The 20,894-nt window shown below is 40.8% G+C and overlaps 2 protein-coding genes across 2 annotated transcripts; one reads left to right on the top strand and one right to left on the bottom strand.

The window, feature by feature from the left end:
* Positions 1–784: 784 nt before the first annotated feature.
* On the top strand, positions 785–7,445 carry LOC135538577 (uncharacterized). The gene is made up of 3 exons (XM_064964465.1): positions 785–841; positions 2,581–3,097; positions 5,615–7,445. Exons 2-3 carry the CDS (start codon positions 2,583–2,585, stop codon positions 6,609–6,611), a joined length of 1,512 nt encoding a protein of 503 aa, XP_064820537.1. The 5' UTR covers positions 785–841; positions 2,581–2,582; the 3' UTR covers positions 6,612–7,445.
* A 5,435-nt stretch (positions 7,446–12,880) lies between these two features.
* Positions 12,881–18,218, bottom strand: LOC135538580 (immunoglobulin lambda-1 light chain-like). The gene is made up of 4 exons (XM_064964469.1): positions 18,133–18,218; positions 17,703–18,031; positions 14,323–14,356; positions 12,881–13,453 (listed from the first exon to the last, which is right to left on the bottom strand). The coding sequence occupies exons 1-4, from the start codon at positions 18,170–18,172 to the stop codon at positions 13,128–13,130; spliced, it is 729 nt and encodes a 242-aa protein (XP_064820541.1). The 5' UTR covers positions 18,173–18,218; the 3' UTR covers positions 12,881–13,127.
* Positions 18,219–20,894: the final 2,676 nt, after the last annotated feature.

Raw genomic sequence — 20,894 nt, 5'->3', positions numbered from 1 at the left:
CCCAGGCTCTGTCGCAACCGGCCGTGACCGGGAGGTCCGTGGGGCGACGCACAATTGGCCCAGCGTTGTTCGTTTAGGGAGGGCTTGGCCGGTAGGGATATCCTTGCCTCATCGCACACCAGCGACTCCTGTGGCGGGCCGGGCGCAGCGCACACTAACCAAGGTTGCCAGGTGCACGGTGTTTCCTCCGACACATTGGTGCTGGTGGCTTCCGGGTTGGATGCGCGCTGTGTTAAGAAGCAGTGCGGCTTGGTTGGGTTGTGTATCGGAGGACCCCTAACTTTCAGCCTTCGTCTCTCCCGAGTCCGTACGGGAGTTGTAGCGATGAGACAAGATAGTAGCTACTAAAACAATTGGATACCAAGAAATTGGGGAGAAAATGTGGTAAAATAAATAAATAAATACATTTAAAAAGAAAATGCTTTAAGTGTTGTCTCTGTGAACTTTGCTATGTATAGAAAAAATATTTTATCAAGAAATCTAAGATGGTGTCATCTGCACATTTGAAAGTTGGTTTGGTGATTATAGCTGTGTGTAAGCACTACAGGGAGCAGAATAGTAATAGAGATTAGTCTTGCTTTCAGCAAGCACATTAAATATTTTATGATGAAGTCGGTAGGGAGATCACATGGAGGGGGGATGTTTGTTAAGTAAATATTTAAAGGCCAATAAACCCTCTTTTATTTGTTAAAAAAACGGTTACAGGGTTTGTTTATGAAGAAAATGAATTTGGTGGCTATAAAGGGGTTGTCAAATGTGAGGCTGAAACAGCCTAAACATTTGGTAGAGACACATCTCTTCACCTCAAGACTTGAACTTTTGCTTACCTTTGGAATTTCAGGTAGGTCTATAAATTATTATTTTAATAAAATGACTAATCACTTATTAATATGCATTGTCATGAAACAGGCAGGGAGTAGGTCTCGAACCGTCAACCTTCTAGCCCGAAGTCCAGCAAGCTGTCGCCTGTGCCCCAAAAGCAATCTCAAGCGGCAGAGTGGATATCCGTGCTTATAAACCCAGGGTCGTTACAGTATATGTATATAAAATAAATTGTACACAAGAGGGCATGTGACACCATTTTTTAGCATGGCTATGCTGTGGTCATAGGTATGAGGTGAAGCCGAGTACAGTAGATCAGCACAGCTGTGCAAAACATTTGTATCGCATAACCTTGTGTGTACAATTGCTTTTCTACAATGGGTTATTTATTACATTAAATTTAATGTAGATAACACAATGACTTCAAACTGAAGCTGGAGAGAGAGCAAACCAGCTGCATTTTGTTTAGTTTGACCTGTTATTCTATGGCCATGTCTTTATATCCATAAACAGTATGCTGATGCATGATTTCACCTGTCTCAGAAACACTATCTGTCTTGTCCTGACACGTTTATTCTCTATGGCCCGGTGGAGATCAAATTATTATTTTTTAACTATGTTGCAAAGGTCGGAGAGGCAGATAGCAACGTTTGTTCAAATCAAGCAAAGCAAGTGTTAGGCTAGAAGCAAGAGAAAATAACGTCTAGATGCATTTTTACAGTGAAGATCAAGTTAAAGTTCCAATGCAGCTGTTTTCATCTCAATATCAAAATCATTTCTGGGTTACAATGAGGTACCTTTACTGTGCTTGTTTTAAATTAAAATGGTAAAACAAATAAACAGAAATAGCTTCTTAAAAAAATTCACAACAAGGCCAATGATGACTTTTGAATCAACAACATTGTAGTTACTCCACAATACTAACCTAAATGACAGAGTGAAAAGAAGGAAAATAAATTACATTTATGTCCTGAATACAAGGCATTATATTTGGAGAAAATCCAACACAACACATCACTGAGTACCACTGTTCATATTTTCAAGCATGATGGTTGATGCATCATGTTATGGGTATGCTTGTCATTGGCAAGGACTAGACATTTTTGGGAGAATAAAAATAAACTGAATAGAGCTAAACACAGGCAAAATCCTAGAGGAAAACCTGGTTCAGTCTACTTTCCACCAGCAGACAATAACCTAAAATAAGGCCAAATATACACTGGAGTTACTTACCAAGATGACATCGAATGTTCCTGAGTGGCCTAGACACAGTTTTGACTTAAATTGGCTTGAAAATCTATGGCATGACTTGAAAATGGCTGACTAGCAATGGTCAACAACCAATTTGACAGAGCTTGAAGAATTAAAAAAATAACAATCTGCAAATATTGTACAAGACTGCTGTAATCAATGCCAAAGGTGATTTAACACGTATTGACCCAATACATTTGCAAACATTTCTAAAGACATGTTTTCACTTTGTCATTATGGGGTGAGAAGAAGAAAATACAGCCTGGGCTGATGGGACAATGGATGTGGTTTCTCAGATCCAACAATAAAAAAGTAGCCTATTTTTGCGTCATAGGCCTACCCTTTGTAAACAACTTTTTTAGCACGGCTTAAAACGTGCAGTATCTCAACCAATCACAAAGCTTGTTTTTACCAACCCTTGTTGGATATTAATATGTATACATCTGGAAAAGCTATTGAACTTTAACACTGTAAATATACATATATCTTTTTTCTTCTAATTTGCAGTCATGGCATCTTCAGCACTGCTGATACTCCTGTTATATGCAACCTCAATTGGCACCACTGTATCAATTGAAGACATAGAATACTACACAAGAGAAAGAGTTGAGAAATCTACTGAATTATTTGAAAAGAGTTTGGAAATTGTAAATATAATAGTTGAGGCAAAGGATTCATCAGATTGGACTAGTGTACTTAAGAAAGTCTTAAAGTTCACGGCACGTTATGGCCCTGCCTTTGGTGGTTTTGCTGGTGCTGCTGTAAATTTTGCCCTGGCATTTGTCGGTCAAGATGACCCAGTGTTAGCTGAGGTGAAGACTCAGTTTGCAGAGGTTAACAGAAAGCTTGACTCAATCACTTTGCAAATCAACTCTCTGAAAACTGAAGTCCAGTGGGTAGCCTACACCAGTGTCTACTCTCAAGACGAGCTTAAGATCAGCAACTCCTGGGACATGTTCACGGATTTCTTGACGGAGAGCATGGCAGCCAAGGACAAGGACAAGAAGAGACAACTGGTGGAGAAGTATGTAACCGTTTACAACTTTAATTGTAGTTACTGCTTTAAAAATCAGTGATGGTATCCAACATTCTACCCTCTGTAACCACTGTGAATTTTGACCATTTTCCCAACAGGTTAGATGTTTCTAGAATTGAGGTTGCATTTGCCTACCTTGCATTTTCACCCATAACAAAAATAACTTGACAAATGACTAATAGTTACACATCATAAATTGTTTTGTTTATATTGAACTGTTTATCAATGAAAAAACATAATGCAAGTCCTTTATACTGCAAAACGTTATGTTTATGCATTGTTTAAAATACACTACATAACCAAAAGTATGTGGACACCTGCTCATTAAACATCCCAATCCAAAATCATGGGCATTAATATGGAGTTGGTCCCCCTTTGCTGCTATAACAACCTCCACTCTTCTGGAAAGGCTTTCCACTAGATGTTGGAACATTGCTCTGGGTACTTGCTTCCATTCAGCCACAAGAGCATTAGTGAAGTCGGGCACTGATGTTGGGCACGGATGTTGGGCGATTAGGCCTGGCTCAGTCAGCGATTCAATTCATCCCAAAGGTGTTCGATGGGGTTGAGATCTGTGCTCTGTGCTCTGTGCTGGCCAGTCAAGTTCTTCTACACCGATCTCAACAAACCATATCTGTATGGACCTCGCTTTGTGCATGGGGGCATTGTCCTCAATATATTTTGTCATGCAGAAACAGGAAAGGGCCTTTCCCAAACTGTTGCCACAAAGTTGAAAGCACAGAATCATCTAGAATATGATTGTATGCTGTAGTGTTAAGATTTCCCTATGCTGGAACTAAGGGGCCTAGCCCGAACCATGAAAAACAGCTCCAGACCATTATTCCATCTCCACAAAACTTTACAGTTGGCACTACGCATTGGAGCAGGTAGCGTTCTCTTCTCTTCCGCTAAAACTCAGATTTGTTCATTGACTGCAAGAGGGTGAAGCCTGACTGATCACTCCAGAAAACACGTTTCCACTGCTCCAGAGTCCAATGGCGGTGAGCTTTACACCACTCCGACCGACGCTTGGCATGGTGATCTCAGGCTTGTGTATGGCTGCTCAGCCATGGAAACCCGTTTCATGAAGCTATTGTGTTGATGTTGCTTCCAGAGCCAGTTTGGATCTCGGTAGTGAGTGTTGCAACCGAGGACAGATGATTTTCAGCACTCGGCGGTCACATTCTGTGAGCTTGTGTGGCCTACCACTTGGCAGCTGAGACGTTTTTGCTCCTAGGCGTTTCCACTTAACAATAACAGCACTTACAGTTCACTGGGGCAGCACTAGCAGGGCAGAAATTTCACGAACTGACTTGGAAATCTGGTATACTATGACGGTGCAACATTGAAAGTATCTGAGCTCTCCAGTAAGGCAATTCTACTGCAAATGTTTGCGTATGGAGATTGCATGGCTGTGTCCTCAATGTTATACACCTGTCAGCAATGGGTGTGGCTGAAATAGCTGAATCCACTCATTTGAAGCGACGTCCACATACTTTTGTATGTACAGTGTACTTACAGATGTGGTATCTTAATTTGATCCAGTTTGCTACAAATGGAAAATAATCCAGCAATAAAAGGAAATGTGAATAATTATGTGGATAATATTTAATTTATATTTTTGTAGAGGTTGCTAGATTTTTCGTACTGGAAAATCAAGTCTGAAATGTCAAAGTGGAAATTACAAACTTAAGAATCCCTTTAAAATCTCAAATACACTACAGGTAAAGTATTGCAGAAAAGTTATCTTGCAACAGGGTTATCAAATTAAGACCCTACATCTGATCCTATTTATTGAGCATCGGTGGCCTTCACTTAAGAAAATCCTTAATTACCTAAAATGTGTAATTGGTGTTACCATCATTGCCGTTGCTACTTCTATTTGCAGCACAGTGTCATCATAATGGGAAACACATCAAAAATATCAAAACAGTTCATTAAGTGCCATAGTAGTTGATGTAGATGGAAAGATGTACCCAAATACACTTACAAGATGTCATGCTCAAATGCCACTGCAATTCAAGAATGACCCATTAGACGAAAACTAGTGTAAGAAATCAGAACAGACATTTTCTACCAATAAAAAGATACAGCTATTTCCGTAACCACATCAACTACTTTTTCACTCAACTTTTAGAAACAAATGCAATTTTGACCACTTTCCTCACAAAATTGCCAAAAAAGTAGGTTATGCAATATTTGTCTATTTCGCTGCTATTCAAATCAGCAATCAGAACAGATATATATTCTACCAATAAAAAGATACAGCTATTTCAGTAACCACATCAAGTTTTTTCTTTCTTTCTTTCTTTCTTTCTTTCTTTCTTTCTTTCTTTCTTTCTTTCTTTCTTTCTTTCTTTCTTTCTTTCTTTCTTTCTTTCTTTCTTTCTTTCTTTCTTTCTTTTAAACTAAACTAAACTAACTTCCAACTGTTGAAATAACACACAAGTAAAATTCCTAATAAGGTTTGTTGCCTGACAATTGTTTTATGATTCTGATTCTGAGGTTCACCCAGTTCTATGAGAACACAGCAACTGAGAACAGTGTCACCAATTTCTACAAATACCTGACGGGAGACCAGCCTTCACTCTCCAAAAACCTCCTGGAGCTCACAGTAACAAAATTCAGTGGTGAAGTTGAAAAGGTGAAGACATACAGCACATATTTTAGAGGTCTGATGTGGAAGGGCCTGCAGCTGAATCTCGTCTATTACAAGCTGAAGGACTTCAACACAGAGGCCAAGGCCAAGCAGTCAATTATTCAGTTTTACAACATTACCCAAGCTCACACACAAACAGTGCTGAAATGCATTGAGAACTTTGAACAGTACATGAAGAACGATGTGAAAGTGATTGGCACATCCGAATTCTTAGAAATGACCCCACTAGCTACCAAAGTTAGAGAGTTTTTGAATAAAAAGTACTTCTGGTATGACTGGATAGTTGCTGTGTACAAAAAGGAAGATGCCAGTAGCCATGACATGTTACGTTTCACCAAGATTTCTCTTGAGAAGTTCATTGTTGCTGTGAGCTTCTCAGAGAAAGGCAACCATTTTATTGGAAATACTATAAAAGAATACGCTTCTAACTGTGTGAAAAACATAGAGTGTTCAAAGCCTGAAGTGCTGAACAAACTTCCTGAATGTTCATATAAATACAGCAGGTATGGTCCTTCTTCATACAAGTTGGCTATGACTCAAATTGCAGCTATCCATATTTCAACAAAAAAAGATGGGTTTTCTGAAACTCCAGATGCGCTAATCAGAAATGACTGTCACTGGGGCTTCTTTTCAGTCTATGTAAAAAGTGATAACCAGATTAAACAACTTGACCCCTGCTCTGGCAACACTGACTGTGGAAATGGCCTATGCAAGAGAATACTAGACACCTCTTTGACAATTTGTGAATGCAATGAGGGCTTCTATGGTGAAAAGTGTGAGATCAATATTCAGGACGATGTGATGACCGTGAATGTAAATGTGGGTGAAGATGCCGAAGCATAACAGATGGCCTGGTAGGGAGGATGTGAATTTGGCTGGCTGGAGCTAAATACATGTCATGGTTTCAAACACATCGTTTCTATTTCAGCTGTTATTATGATTCATCCTCCCCTCACCTGCTTCCTGTGCAGAATGTGTCTTTCTCTGTGCCTGCAGGCTCTCGTTTTGTCTGGATTATTATCCAGTCGTGTGATCCAGTGCTACAAGGAAAGACCTTGTTAAGCTGCAGCTGGCCCAGAACAGAGCTGCACGTTTTGCTCTTCATTGTAATCAGAGGGCTGATGATGGCTAATTTCCCCAGGTTGCAAAATTCTGGTAACTTCCCCAAAATTCCCAGGTTTTCCAGAAATACTAGAAGAAAAGCACGGGAAATCCAGCAAACCTGGGGATATTCAAAAAAATGGGAATTTTGGGAAAGTTGACAGAATTTTGTAGTGGTGCCATTCTGCCAGAGAGTAGGACATTCATCTAACCATCATCATTTTCAGAATTCCGAAGTAAAAATATCCCCCAATTGAATCATACAAATCATGATCTAAGAAAATGTATATACATAATCTTTCTTTTTTTTTTGACGTGACTGCTATAAGCAATGCAAACGCAAATATTTCAGCCTCTATCCTATCACATTTCTTACATTCAGGACATGTATATTTGTACAGGAATATATATACACAGATCATCATATCTAAGATCAATGTTACATGTATCCAACGTAAACCTTCAACACCCTGTTATGGATAGACGATGTTAAACCACTGTAATGCTTTTATGCTTGTGCTTCTGTAAAGCTATACTTCATTTTCTAATGTAATAAACATTGAATTCCGAAACCAACAGTATGTGTTTGTCTCTTTGCACCTGTATCATGATTACAGATTATTATAATGAGGGTGAAAGACTATTGTGTTGATTTCACTTGATTTTGGGGGGTTGTCCTATATTATAAACAACATGGGAGATCTGGGAATGGAAGTACCATCCATCCCATCCCTACATGTCAAAATGATGATCAAAATACATTGTCTGAAAGGAAACTGATCTTGGATTCTTCATCATCATCATCATCATCATCATCATCATCATCATCATCATCATCATCATCACCATCATTATTACCATCATCATCATCATCATCATTATCATCACAATCATCATTAGCATCATAATCATCATCATCATCACCATCATCATTACCATCATCATCATCTTCATCACCATCATTATCACCATCATCATCACCATCAGTAATATAAATTGTTCTTTCTAAATTAGAGGGTTGGTAAACTTATCTTAGGACGTCACAAATGGTGTACTGAATTAGAGTTGACAGAACAAGATCAGAATAAGTACTACACTGTTTACGTTCTGTACTGTTTTTCCTCTCACTAAACCCTTGCTTTGAGTCTGACTTTTCCTCTTATCTCATTAATAAGGAGAAGAACAGAAACACATTCTGAAAAAAGGCTTTATTTGGTCCTGGGAAACCTTGATTCATCCTTCATGGCAAGGAGGAACTAGTCATGACTTATATTAGCAAAAAGCTTACTTCCTCAGCTATCAGATACAAAAAACATACAAGATCATGTACATTTAAAAAAATATATTTCACCTTTATTTAACCAGGTAGGCTAGTTGAGAACAAGTTCTCATTTGCAACTGCGACCTGGTCAAGATAAAGCTTAGCAGTGTGAACAGACAACAAAGAGTTACACACGGAGTAAACAATTAACAAGTTTTGTAGATTAACACTGGAATGATAAATGATCAGATGGTCATGTACAGGTAGAGATATTGGTGTGCAAAAGAGCAGAAAAGTAAATAAATATAAACAGTATGGGGATGAGGTAGGTAAAATTGGGTGGGCTATTTACCGATAGACTATGTAGAAAATATGAAAACATGATGATATGAAATGCTATCATAAACCTATTTGTCAGAGACAACATTTTTTGGGGCGTAACCTTAGATTGTAAACGGTCATGGTCAAAACATATAGATGACTGTAAAGATGGGGAGAGGTCTGTCCGTGAAAAAGAGATGCTCTGCAGGCTCTCGTTTTGTCTAATCTTGATTATTATCCAGTCGTGTGATCCAGTGCTGCAAGGAAAGACCTAGTTAAGCTGCAGCTGGCCCAGAACAGAGCGGCACGTCTTGCTCTTAATTGTAATTAGAGGGCTGATATAAATGCTATGCTGCCAGTCTCTCTTGGCTAAGAGTTGAGGAGAGACTGACTGCATCACTTCTTCTTTTTATAACAAACATTAACGTGTTGAAAATTCCAAATTGTTTGCATAGTCAACTTACACACAGCTCTGACACACACACTTATCCCACCAGACATGCCACCAGGGGTCTTTTCACAGTCCCCAAATCCAGTGTAAATTCAAGAAAGTGTACAGTTCTATATAGTGCCCTTATTGCATGGAACTTCCTTCCATCTCATATTGCTCAAATAAACAACAAACCTGGTTTTAAAAAAACAGATTGCGGCAACACCTCGCTGCACAATGCCTCTCCCCTGTTTGACCTAGATAGTTTGTGTGTATGCATTGATATGTAGGCTACAGTAGTTCTGTCCTTGAGCTGTTCTTGTCTATTGATGTCCTGTATTATGTCATTCTGTATTATGTTTCTGTCACGTCCTGACCTTAATTATCTTTGTTTTCGTTATTATTTTGGTTAGGTCAGGGTGTGACGAGGGTGGGTATGTTAGTTTTTGTATTGTCTAGGGGTTTTGTATATCTAAAGGTTTTGGTAGTTATAGGTAGTGTGTATGTCTATGGTGGCCTGAATTGGTTTCCAATCAGAGGCAGCTGGTTATCGTTGTCTCTGATTGGGGATCCTATTTAGGTAGCCATGTTCCTTTTTGTTTTTTGTAGGTTCTTGGTCTATGTTTAGTTGCCTGTCTGCACAATGCAGATTAGCGTCATGGTTCATTTTGTTAGTTTGTTCAGTATTCTTTCTTTAATTAAAGAATAATGTACGCTTACCGCGCTGCGCCTTGGCCTCCTCCTTGCGACGGCCGTGACAGTTTCATGTTTTGTGTGGACCCCAGGAAGAGTAACTGCTGCTTTTGCAACAGCTAATGGGGATCCTAATAAAATACCAAATACCCGAAAAAGTGGGTGAATAAGGCCAGAATTATTTTGAATAATTTCTGAATATAGTACAATACAATTTAAGACCATCAGATTCCCCTTATAACTGTAAATAACATATTTATATACTTAGTGATAGTTATTTTGTGGCATAATTTTGTAATTTTGTGGGGGGTGTTGTATGTACTTGCCAGCCTGTCTCTCTTCCTCACAGCGATGGATTATTTATAGATTACAGTTCCTGATAGACCTTCATCTTTTATCTTGTGTTCTTTGTGTCTGACCAGCAGACACCATTCTATTTAAAATCTAATGCGTTTTGGTTTTGTATAAATATTTTATTTCATGTAGGGTGGAGATACTTTTTTTGTACAGTATTAAACTCACAGAGACAGTAGATAGAGATTTTCTGTTGGATATAACCGTTTTGCATGGACATTGCCATTATTCATGATCAAATGATTCAAACATCACGCCTCGTACAGAGGGTCCTCAAATGAGGACGCCACTGAGGTCAGACATCAGGGTACCATTGAGAGAGATGAGGACACCATTACGGGGAGAGATGAGGACACCATTAAGGGGAGAGGTGAGGACACCATTAAGGGGAGAGGTGAGAACACCAGTAAGGAGAGAGGTAAGGACACCGTTAAGGAGAGAGGTGAGGACACCATTAAGGGGAGAGATGAGGACCCCATTACAGGGAGAGTTGAGGACACCATTAAGGAGAGAGGTGAGGACACCATTAAAGAGAGAGGTGAGGACACCATTAAGGGGAGAGATGAGGACACCATTACGGGGAGAGTTGAGGACACCATTAAGGAGAGGTAAGGACACCATTAAGGGGAGAGATGAGGACACCATTACGGGAAGAGGTGAGGACACCATTAAGGGGAGAGGTGAGGACACCATTAAGGGGAGAGGTGAGAACACCAGTAAGGAGAGAGGTGAGGACACCATTAAGGAGAGAGGTGAGGACACCATTAAGGGGAGAGATGAGGACCCCATTACGGGGAGAGTTGAGGACACCATTAAGGAGAGGTAAGGACACCATTAAGGGGAGAGTTGTGGACACCATTAAGGAGAGGTAAGGACACCATTAAGGGGAGAGATGGGGACATCATTAAGGGGAGGGATGAGGACACCATTACGGGGAGAGGTGATGACACCATTAAGTGACGACACCATTAAGGAGAGAGTGGAGGACACCATTAAGGAGAGAAGTGAGGACACCATGAAGGAGAGAGGTGAGGACACCATTAAGGGCAGATTTGAGGACACCACTGAGGGAAGATCTGAGGACACCATTAAGGAGAGAGATGAGGACACCATTAAGGGCAGATTTGAGGACACAGATGAAGACAGCAGACAGAATAAATGGCCTTCGTCCACGAAGATTAGAAGAAGGAGGATCCCTAAGCCTTGATCCGTTGATTGACAGGTGAACTGTACAACAATAAACGATAAACTGTCATCTAGTGTAGACGCACACCAATGTTTTATATTTATGAATAGTTTATCGTTATAGTTATCATTATAGTTATTGGCCTTGGTGTGGACGGGCCTTTATAGGACTGATATAGTCTTAACTACATTACTACTACATCCCTCTCTGAACAAGATCAACCAGGAACTGAAGAGAGCTTTGTGCTCACAAACACACCAACCTTCATAAATATGATAATTTGTGATTGTGTTGATGATGTGTGATGGACATAATGTAGTCTAGAAATGTTATAATCATTGAAATCCTCATCTCATATTATAATAAAATATTTATACCTATAGCATCTGTAAATACCAGTGGTGGAAAAAGTATGCAATTGTCATCATTTTATTTAGGAATGGAGTGAAGTAAAAGTAAAAGTAGTCAAAAATATAAATAGTAAAGTACAGATACCCCCCAAAAACTACTTAAGTTGTACTTTAAAATATTTATACTTATGTTGTCACGTTCTGACCTTAGTTCCTTTGTTATGTCTTTGTTTTAGTATGGTCAGGGCGTGAGTTGGGGTGGGTAGTCTATGTTCTTTTTTCTATATTGTGTTTTTGTGTTTGGCCTGGTATGGTTCTCAATCAGAGACAGGTGTCGTTCGTTGTCTCTGATTGAAAACCATACTTGGGTAGCCTTTTCCCACCTGTGTTTTGTGGGTGATTATTTTCTGTTTTAGTGTTTTCTGCACCTTATAGGACTGTTTCGGTTTTCGTTTATTTTCACGTTGTTATGTTGTATTTCAGTGTAGAGTAAATAAACCATCATGAACACATACCACGCTGCGCATTGATCCGATATTGACTACTCCTCCTCAGAGGAAGAAGAAAACCGTTACATATGTACGTTGGTAAAAACTGCAAATACAGTCCATGATATAGGACTATTTCTGTAATACCGTTGAAACACAAGGTGGCAGCATATTACAATATTTGTCTCACTTCTCTCCCCCTGCTATTTGCAGATACAGTGCCTTGCGAAAGTATTTGGCCCCCTTGAACTTTGCGACCTTTTGCCACATTTCAGGCTTCAAACATAAAGATATAAAACTGTATTTTTTTGTGAAGAATCAACAACAAGTGGGACACAATCATGAAGTGGAACGACATTTATTGGATATTTCAAACTTTTTTAACAAATCAAAAACTGAAAAATTGGGCGTGCAAAATTATTCAGCCCCTTTACTTTCAGTGCAGCAAACTCTCTCCAGAAGTAGCAAAATGCTATTGTACGTTGCAGTAAGATTATAACACTTTTGCATATTGGAGCTATAAAATATGAATATATTGAATATATCATGTTATTGTATTCTTGTTTTAATTCCTCATACAGTGAAATAGTACCAGAAAATATTGTCAAGGAAATAATGTGATCCCCAATCACATGATTTCTTTACAAATCAACTATATTTTAGATAGATATGGATGATTATTAAATACTTTTAGAATTATTTTAGAATGATCTCATAGTACAATCATAGTACAATCATATCATACTAATGAAGGTTCTCAATAATGTGAGGTACTAATTTAAATATATATGATATCGAGATCAACTATTTCTGGATCTAGACTGAAGTCAGAGAGCAGGCTGCTCTATTTGAGTTCAGTTAAACTCCCCCTCATTTAGAGCTGCTAACACTGATGTTCATCAACATGATCAAATACAAACACTTGTTCTTTAGAATGTTCTTTATTGAATATCCACAATACAGCAAAGCTCTAACTATTCCTCTATTATACATCTACAAAACAACACATTTCAAATATAAAAAGTCTACTTATCGTGTAGCCTATTATATCAGTGTGATTAGCTATTCATCTTTTATGGAACATAATGTATATATGCAGGTTAAACTTCTAATGCATTAACAATAACTTGAAAAGTGATGTAGAAATTGAAATGGACATTACAATGGTTCTCAGGCTATTCAGTGCTGCATTCAGACTTCTTGATGCCTTTCTCAGCGAACTTGGATCCCGCGGTGACTTTACATGAGAACACTTTGTCCTGGTTCCATTCTGACGTGTCAACGGTCAGACAGCTGCTGAGTTGAAACGTCTTGTCGGCTTGCGGCACCGGGCCACTCGTTGCGATGCCGCCGGTGACCGGATTCCCTCCCGCTGTCCAGCTGACATCTGCGTAGCCCATGGCCATCTGACTGGCCAGACACACCAGGGTGACTTTGCTGGATTTCAACTCTTCACTGGACGGAGGGAGGATGGTCAAGACAGGCGGAGGGAGGGTAGAGTCTGGACCAATGGAATGAGCAGAATAAATATTACACAAAATCATTTGATAAATTAGTAGAATGAAACATGGTTGTGTGATTATACTGTAGAATAAACAGTACAGCATTTTCTCAAAGGCTACAAACAATTAACATGTTGGGCTCATAAATTATAAGGCACTAAAACCATGTAATTCTATCGTTACATGTTACTCACAAATCTCTGTTTGTACCTGGTCTTAGTTTTAAACTTCCTAAGTAACTCTCCATATGTGACTTTTCAGAGGTGAAGCAGATTTCTGTACAAGTGGATAATGAGTTCAGATCTCTACGTTTAAACATCATCAAGTAGTCAGATGTGCTGAATGAGGGATACAATCAAACATATATCCTACTACTAGTCACCCAGGAAACAGAGTTACCAACTGTCATTTAGTAGCCTGCAATGTAATGAATCATGTAGCAACATTGTGTAACTACCATATACATGGTTTTATCATTCTTTAATATAAGGTGGGACCAATGCCTTAAAGGTTGATACAACTTTATGTTGACTTCACATTCAAATCTACCTCTGAGTAAATAGATGATTATTGTATGAGACATTATAAATGAGTATTGTTGTCAAGTGACAGCAGTAACCTACATGGTCAAATAGTCCATCATGTTTTTTAAGTTTAGATGAGAAATCAACAACTACAGATGTACTGTAGGTTAAGAAGATGTCACATGGTGTCCATGACTCTTGATAATCAGTCCACAAAGTAGGTTATTTACACTAAATAAACATGAAAAAAATAATATAATGTTAAATATGTAACTCTATTAACTATTATGTTTTACAAAAAACCTTGAATACAAAAATATAAGGTTAAAATAAAGGGAACTCACCAGTGACAATGAGCTTGGTTCCTTGTCCGAATACCACAGTGATTCAGTTTGTTTACACGGCCGTACAATAACCTCCTCACTCTCTCTACTGAGAGGACAGGAACTAAAACATCCCATTCAGACAGAGCTTCACTCTCTCTACTGAGAGGACAGGAACTGAACCATCCCATTCAGACAGAGCTTCACTCTCTCTACTGAGAGGACAGGAACTGAACCATCCCATTCAGACAGAGCTTCACCCTCTCTACTGAGAGGACAGGAACTGAAACATCCCATTCAGACAGAGCTTCACCCTCTCTACTGAGAGGACAGGAACTGAACCATCCCATTCAGACAGAGCTTCACTCTCTCTACTGAGAGGACAGGAACTGAACCATCCCATTCAGACAGAGCTTCACTCTCTCTACTGAGAGGAGAGGAACTGAACCATCCCATTCAGACAGAGCTTCACTCTCTCTACTGAGAGGACAGGAACTGAAACATCCCATTCAGACAGAGCTTCACTCTCACTACTGAGAGGACAGGAACTGAACCATCCCATTCAGACAGAGCTTCACTCTACTGAGAGGACAGGAACTGAACCATCCCATTCAGACAGAGCTTCACTCTCTCTACTGAGAGGACAGGAACTAAAACATCCCATTCAGACAGAGCTTCACTCTCTCTACTGAGAGGACAGGAACTGAACCATCCCATTCAGACAGAGCTTCACTCTCTCTACTGAGAGGACAGGAACTGAACCATCCCATTCAGACAGAGCTTCACTCTCTCTACTGAGAGGAGAGGAACTGAACCATCCCATTCAGACAGAGCTTCACTCTCTCTACTGAGAGGACAGGAACTGAACCATCCCATTCAGACAGAGCTTCACTCTCTCTACTGAGAGGAGAGGAACTGAACCATCCCATTCAGACAGAGCTTCACCCTCTCTACTGAGAGGACAGGAACTGAAACATCCCATTCAGACAGAGCTTCACTCTCTCTACTGAGAGGACAGGAACTGAACCATCCCATTCAGACAGAGCTTCACTCTCTCTACTGAGAGGACAGGAACTGAACCATCCCATTCAGACAGAGCTTCACTCTCTCTACTGAGAGGACAGGAACTGAACCATCCCATTCAGACAGAGCTTCACTCTCTCTACTGAGAGGACAGCAACTGAAACATCCCATTCAGACAGAGCTTCACTCTCTCTACTGAGAGGACAGGAACTGAACCATCCCATTCAGACAGAGCTTCACTCTCTCTACTGAGAGGACAGGAACTGAACCATCCCATTCAGACAGAGCTTCACTCTCTCTACTGAGAGGACAGGAACTGAAACATCCCATTCAGACAGAGCTTCACTCTCTCTACAAACATCTCAGGTTTTTCTAGAGTTCCTCTCTATGAAGTAACAGTGTATAGAATGGCATCATATTCCGCTGTTTCTGTCAGGTCCTTTTGAATGCATCAGTTAAAGCAAAATCCATATGATGCAGTATTGACCTGATGATGATGATGGTGATGATCACAAGAGACAACATCAGTTTCCTTTCAGACAATGTCTTCTAATAATCTTTTTGACATGTAGTAATGGATGGTTCTTCCATTTCCAGATCTCCCATTGTGTCTTGTATATAATGTTATAATAATCACTGATCAACTGATGTTTCTTAGAGTTCACCCCTCTGCCACGATGCAGAAGTGAGTGTATTTGGGAGGTGGTTTTTGTCATGGTGTATATCACTGTTATACGATTTCATTAGCATTATGTGTCTTACAATAATACACTGCTGAGTCTGTCTCCTCCACATTGTTAATAATCAAACAATAATCTGATTTAAACTGATGATTAGATGTAAAATTAGGAGAGGAGAAACCAGAACCATATTCTACAGATCTCCAACCAGTGTGGTACCACCTTAATATGTACTGAGGAACTCCTCCTGGAACCTGTTAATACCAACGAGCAGCACTATTATCAACAGTCCCCAGGTTACAGTCCATAGTGGCCGTCTCCATTATCAACAGTCCCCAGGTTACAGTCCATAGTGGCCGTCTCTATTATCAACAGTCCCCAGGTTACAGTCCATAGTGGCCGTCTCTATTATCAACAGTCCCCAGGTTACAGTCCAGAGTGTTCATCTCTACTATCAACAGTCCCCAGGTTACAGTCCAGAGTGGCTGTCTCTATTATCAACAGTCCCCAGGTTACAGTCCATAGTGGCCGTCTCCATTATCAACAGTCCCCAGGTTACAGTCCATAGTGGCCGTCTCTATTATCAACAGTCCCCAGGTTACAGTCCATAGTGGCCTTCTCTACTATCAACAGTCCCCAGGTTACAGTCCATAGTGGCCGTCTCTATTATCAACAGTCCCCAGGTTACAGTCCATAGTGGCCGTCTCTACTATCAACAGTCCCCAGGTTACAGTCCAGAGTGTTCGTCTCTATTATCAACAGTCCCCAGGTTACAGTCCAGAGTGTTCGTCTCTATTATCAACAGTCCCCAGGTTACAGTCCAGAGTGTTCGTCTCTATTATCAACAGTCCCCAGGTTACAGTCCATAGTGGCCGTCTCTACTATCAACAGTCCCCAGGTTACAGTCCATAGTGGCCGTCTCTCCTTTCCTCACTGTCACAACAGGAGGCTTCTGTGTCACCACAGTCACACCACAGACACCTGGGAAATAAGAAGGTGACATGTAGTAAAGAGAAACATACAGACTCATTATTAATAAACCAGGAAGTAAAACCTCCAGGAAGTCAGACTCCTTACATGTTAGAGCAGTGAAGAGAGTGCAGAGTGTCCCCAGCATGTTGTCAGTGTGTGGTGTGAACGGCCCTTACTGTCCAGCTGAGAGATGAGCAGGGTTGGAGTGTGAGGAGAGGAGAGGCTGCAGGACCCACCTATAAGGAGACAGACAGGGAGGACCAGAGGGAGGGGCCTCTACTGATGTGCACTAAGGCAACTATACATAGACAAGATCCCACAGTACAAATGAGGGACATGGCTACCTAAATATGATCCCCAATTAGAGACAAAGATAAACAGCTGTCTCTGATTGGGAACCATATCAGGCCAACATAGACATACAAAAACCCCTAGACATACAAAAACTAGAGTACCCACCATAGTCACACACTGACCTATCCAAAATACATAGAAAAACAGAGATATCTAAGGTCAGGGCGTGACAGTGTAATTGTTAATGTCAACATTCTACTAAATGTGTGAAGGGTTTTGTGATAAACACAAGCATGGAATGTTCTCCTCCTGCAGACACACTGGTTCAGGATGACTTGACATTCAGTTAGTGTCTATATTCAGAACATCTGAAAGCAGAAGTGAGTGTATTTGGTGAGGAGGTTTTTGTCATGGTGTATATCACTGTGATATGTGCACTTTAACAGAGCTGTCCCATGTATGACAGTAATACACTGCTGAGTCTGTCTCCTCCACATTACTGATTATAAACTGATAATCCTTATCAGACGTGGCTTTAGATGTGAAATGATCAGAGGAGAAACCAGATCCATATTGATCAGGAGAGTCGAGTGTATAGTGATACCTTAACACATACTGAGGAGCTCCTCCTGGAACCTGTTTATACCAGATTACATACATATTTTCATCTTTGGTGATGTCACAATGAAAAGTGGCAGTCCCCTTTGTACTGACAGTCAGTACTGAAGGTGTCTGTGTCACTGCTTTCTGGCAACTGACATCTGTGGGAATGAAATACAATTTAAGACATTAAATCAAACATGAATTAACAACTTCTAATGGCTTTCTTTGATTCATGTTGAACATATAGTAAATCCCTTACATGTTAGAGCAGTGATGAGAGTGCAGAGTGTCCCCAGCATGTTGTCAGTGTGAGGTGTGAACGGCCCTTACTGTCCAGCTGAGAGATGAGCAGGGTTGGAGTGTGAGGAGAGGAGAGGCTGCAGGACCCACCTATAAGGAGACAGACAGGGAGGACCAGAGGGAGGGGGCTCTGAAGTTAACCAATCACCAGCTATTCTCATTGTTCTACATGAGATCCTGTCTTCATCACTGACTCATATTCTACCTCCATCAAATCATATCTGTAGTTTAATATCCTATACTACTTCTACACGGGACCAACATCATGATGAGGTATCTAACCTCCTACCTCCATCAAATCATATCTGTAGTTTATTATTCTACACTAGTTCTACACAGGACCAACATCATGATGAGGTACTCAGGATGTCTCCCTATTCCCCTTATAGTGCACTACTGTTGACCAGAACCTAATGGGCCTTTGTCAAAAGTATTGCACTATAAAGGGAATATAGTGCCAGTTGGGACACATTTCAGTTTCAGTCCACTCCTCTGGTCACCCCCCCACAATTCCGAGAGGAGATAAAATAACCTCTTAATTTGTATGAAGCTAAATAAGGAGGGGAGGGGAAGCAGGAGTGTCCTGGGGGAGAAGGGGAGCAACACATCACTGCCTGTAACTCAGTGTCAGAATTAGAACATGTCCCTGGTGAGTGACTCTGATAACTAGAGATAGTAGACATGAGCTGGTCTACACACCACCAGCTGGTCTTTGGGTGGGACTGAAACCAGTGGTCTACAGACAGCTGTTAATGTTGAAAAGTACATGTAGATCTTTCCTCAGTCATAATTGGTGGTCCTACGTCCTCCTCTGGTGTATGTTGACAGAACTGCAGCCTCTGTTCTGATCACTGATGCAGAATGTGAAACGCAGCATGACATGACACTACATGATATTATACCGTAATAATTTCCATTAAACACTACCACTCATTGGACTATTGAGTTGCTAATTAGCCATAGTAAAATCAGCATGAATCCCATCTCAACTCCTAACCCCCTATCCATAGACACAGGTATATCAACTCCTAACCCCCTTCCCATAGACATAGGTATACCAACTCCTAACCCCCTTCCCATAGACATAGGTATATCAACTCCTAACCCCTTCCCATAGACACAGGTATACCAACTCCTAACCCCCTTCCCATAGACATAGGTATACCAACTCCTAACCCCCTTCCCATAGACACAGGTATATCAACTCCTAACCCCCTTCCCATAGACACAGGTATACCAACTCCTAACCCCCTTCCCATAGACATAGGTATACCAACTCCTAACCCCCTTCCCATAGACATAGGTATACCAACTCCTAACCCCCTTCCCATAGACACAGGTATATCAACTCCTAACCCCCTTCCCATAGACATAGGTATATCAACTCCTAACCCCCTTCCCATAGACATAGGTATATCAACTCCTAACCCCCTTCCCATAGACATAGGTATACCAACTCCTAACCCCCTTCCCATAGACACAGTGTCAGGATTTGGCCAGGGTTGTTCCGGGTTTTGGTCACTAGATGCCCCCATTGTGCTTTTTGACCTTATGTTTTTTCCCTTGTTCCCCATTATTATTTGCACCTGTACCTCGTTTCCCCTGAATGTATTTAAACCCTTAGTTTCCCTCAGTTCTGTGCTCTGTGTTTGTATGTTAGCACCCAGCCCTAGTGTTCTGTGTTTTCCTGTCGATTCCGGTGGATGCTCTTGTGGAATTCTGTTTTTGTTTTTGAGTGTCTCTTGAGGCTTTTTTGTGCTATTCCTACCACCTTTTGGATTTGCCATTTTTGTATTTAAGGACTTCTCCTTTTTACTTTATTAAATACACCGTCTTAAGTACTGCTGTGTCTGCCTCATCTTCTGGGTTCTGCTGACTATTCGTGGCTCAGTTGGTTAAGTGACTGTTTCTCACTCCGGAGACCCAGGTTCGTAACCGGGTCCTGACACAAAGGTATACCAACTCCTAACCCCCTTCCCATAGACATAGGTATACCAACTCCTAACCCCCTTCCCATAGACACAGGTATACCAACTCCTAACCCCCTTCCCATAGACATAGGTATATCAACTCCTAACCCCCTTCCCATAGACATAGGTATATCAACTCCTAACCCCCTTCCCATACACCCAGGTATATCAACTCCTAACCCCTTCCCATAGACACAGGTATATCAACTCCTAACCCCTTCCCATAGACAAAGGTATATCAACTCCTAACCCCCTTCCCATAGACACAGGTATATCAACTCCTAACCCCCTTCCCATAGACACAGGTATATCAACTCCTAACCCCCTTCCCATAGACACAGGTATATCAACTCCTAACACCCTTCCCATAGACACAGGTATATCAACTCCTAACCCCTTCCCATAGACACAGGTATATCAACTCCTAACCCCTTCCCATAGACATAGGTATATCAACTCCTAACCCCCTTCCCATAGACACAGGTATATCAACTCCTAACCCCCTTCCCATAGACACAGGTATATCAACTCCTAACCCCCTTCCCATAGACACAGGTATATCAACTCCTAACCCCCTTCCCATAGACATAGGTATATCAACTCCTAACCCCCTTCCCATACACCCAGGTATATCAACTCCTAACCCCCTTCCCATACACCCAGGTATATCAACTCCTAACCCCCTTCCCATAGACACAGGTATATCAACTCCTAACCCCCTTCCCATAGACACAGGTATATCAACTCCTAA

The sequence above is a fragment of the Oncorhynchus masou genome, unplaced genomic scaffold (assembly GCF_036934945.1).
Source record: "Oncorhynchus masou masou isolate Uvic2021 unplaced genomic scaffold, UVic_Omas_1.1 unplaced_scaffold_986, whole genome shotgun sequence".
Lineage (NCBI taxonomy): Eukaryota > Metazoa > Chordata > Actinopteri > Salmoniformes > Salmonidae > Oncorhynchus > Oncorhynchus masou.
Note: the sequence above shows the minus strand (reverse complement) of the source record. Positions and strands in the feature narration are given on the sequence as shown.

Coding starts and splice junctions, on each gene's coding strand:
- LOC135538577 (XM_064964465.1), top strand. CDS start 2,583: ATGGCATCTTCAGCACTGCTGATACTCCTGTTATATGCAACCTCAATT. Junction 3,098..5,614: donor AAGAGACAACTGGTGGAGAA/GTATGTAACCGT, acceptor TCTGATTCTGAG/GTTCACCCAGTTCTATGAGA.
- LOC135538580 (XM_064964469.1), bottom strand. CDS start 18,172: ATGCTGGGGACACTCTGCACTCTCATCACTGCTCTAACAT. Junction 14,357..17,702: donor ACAGCTCTGTTAAAGTGCAC/ATATCACAGTGA, acceptor TGAATCACTGTG/GTATTCGGACAAGGAACCAA. Junction 13,454..14,322: donor AACCAAGCTCATTGTCACTG/GTGAGTTCCCTT, acceptor CCATTGGTCCAG/ACTCTACCCTCCCTCCGCCT.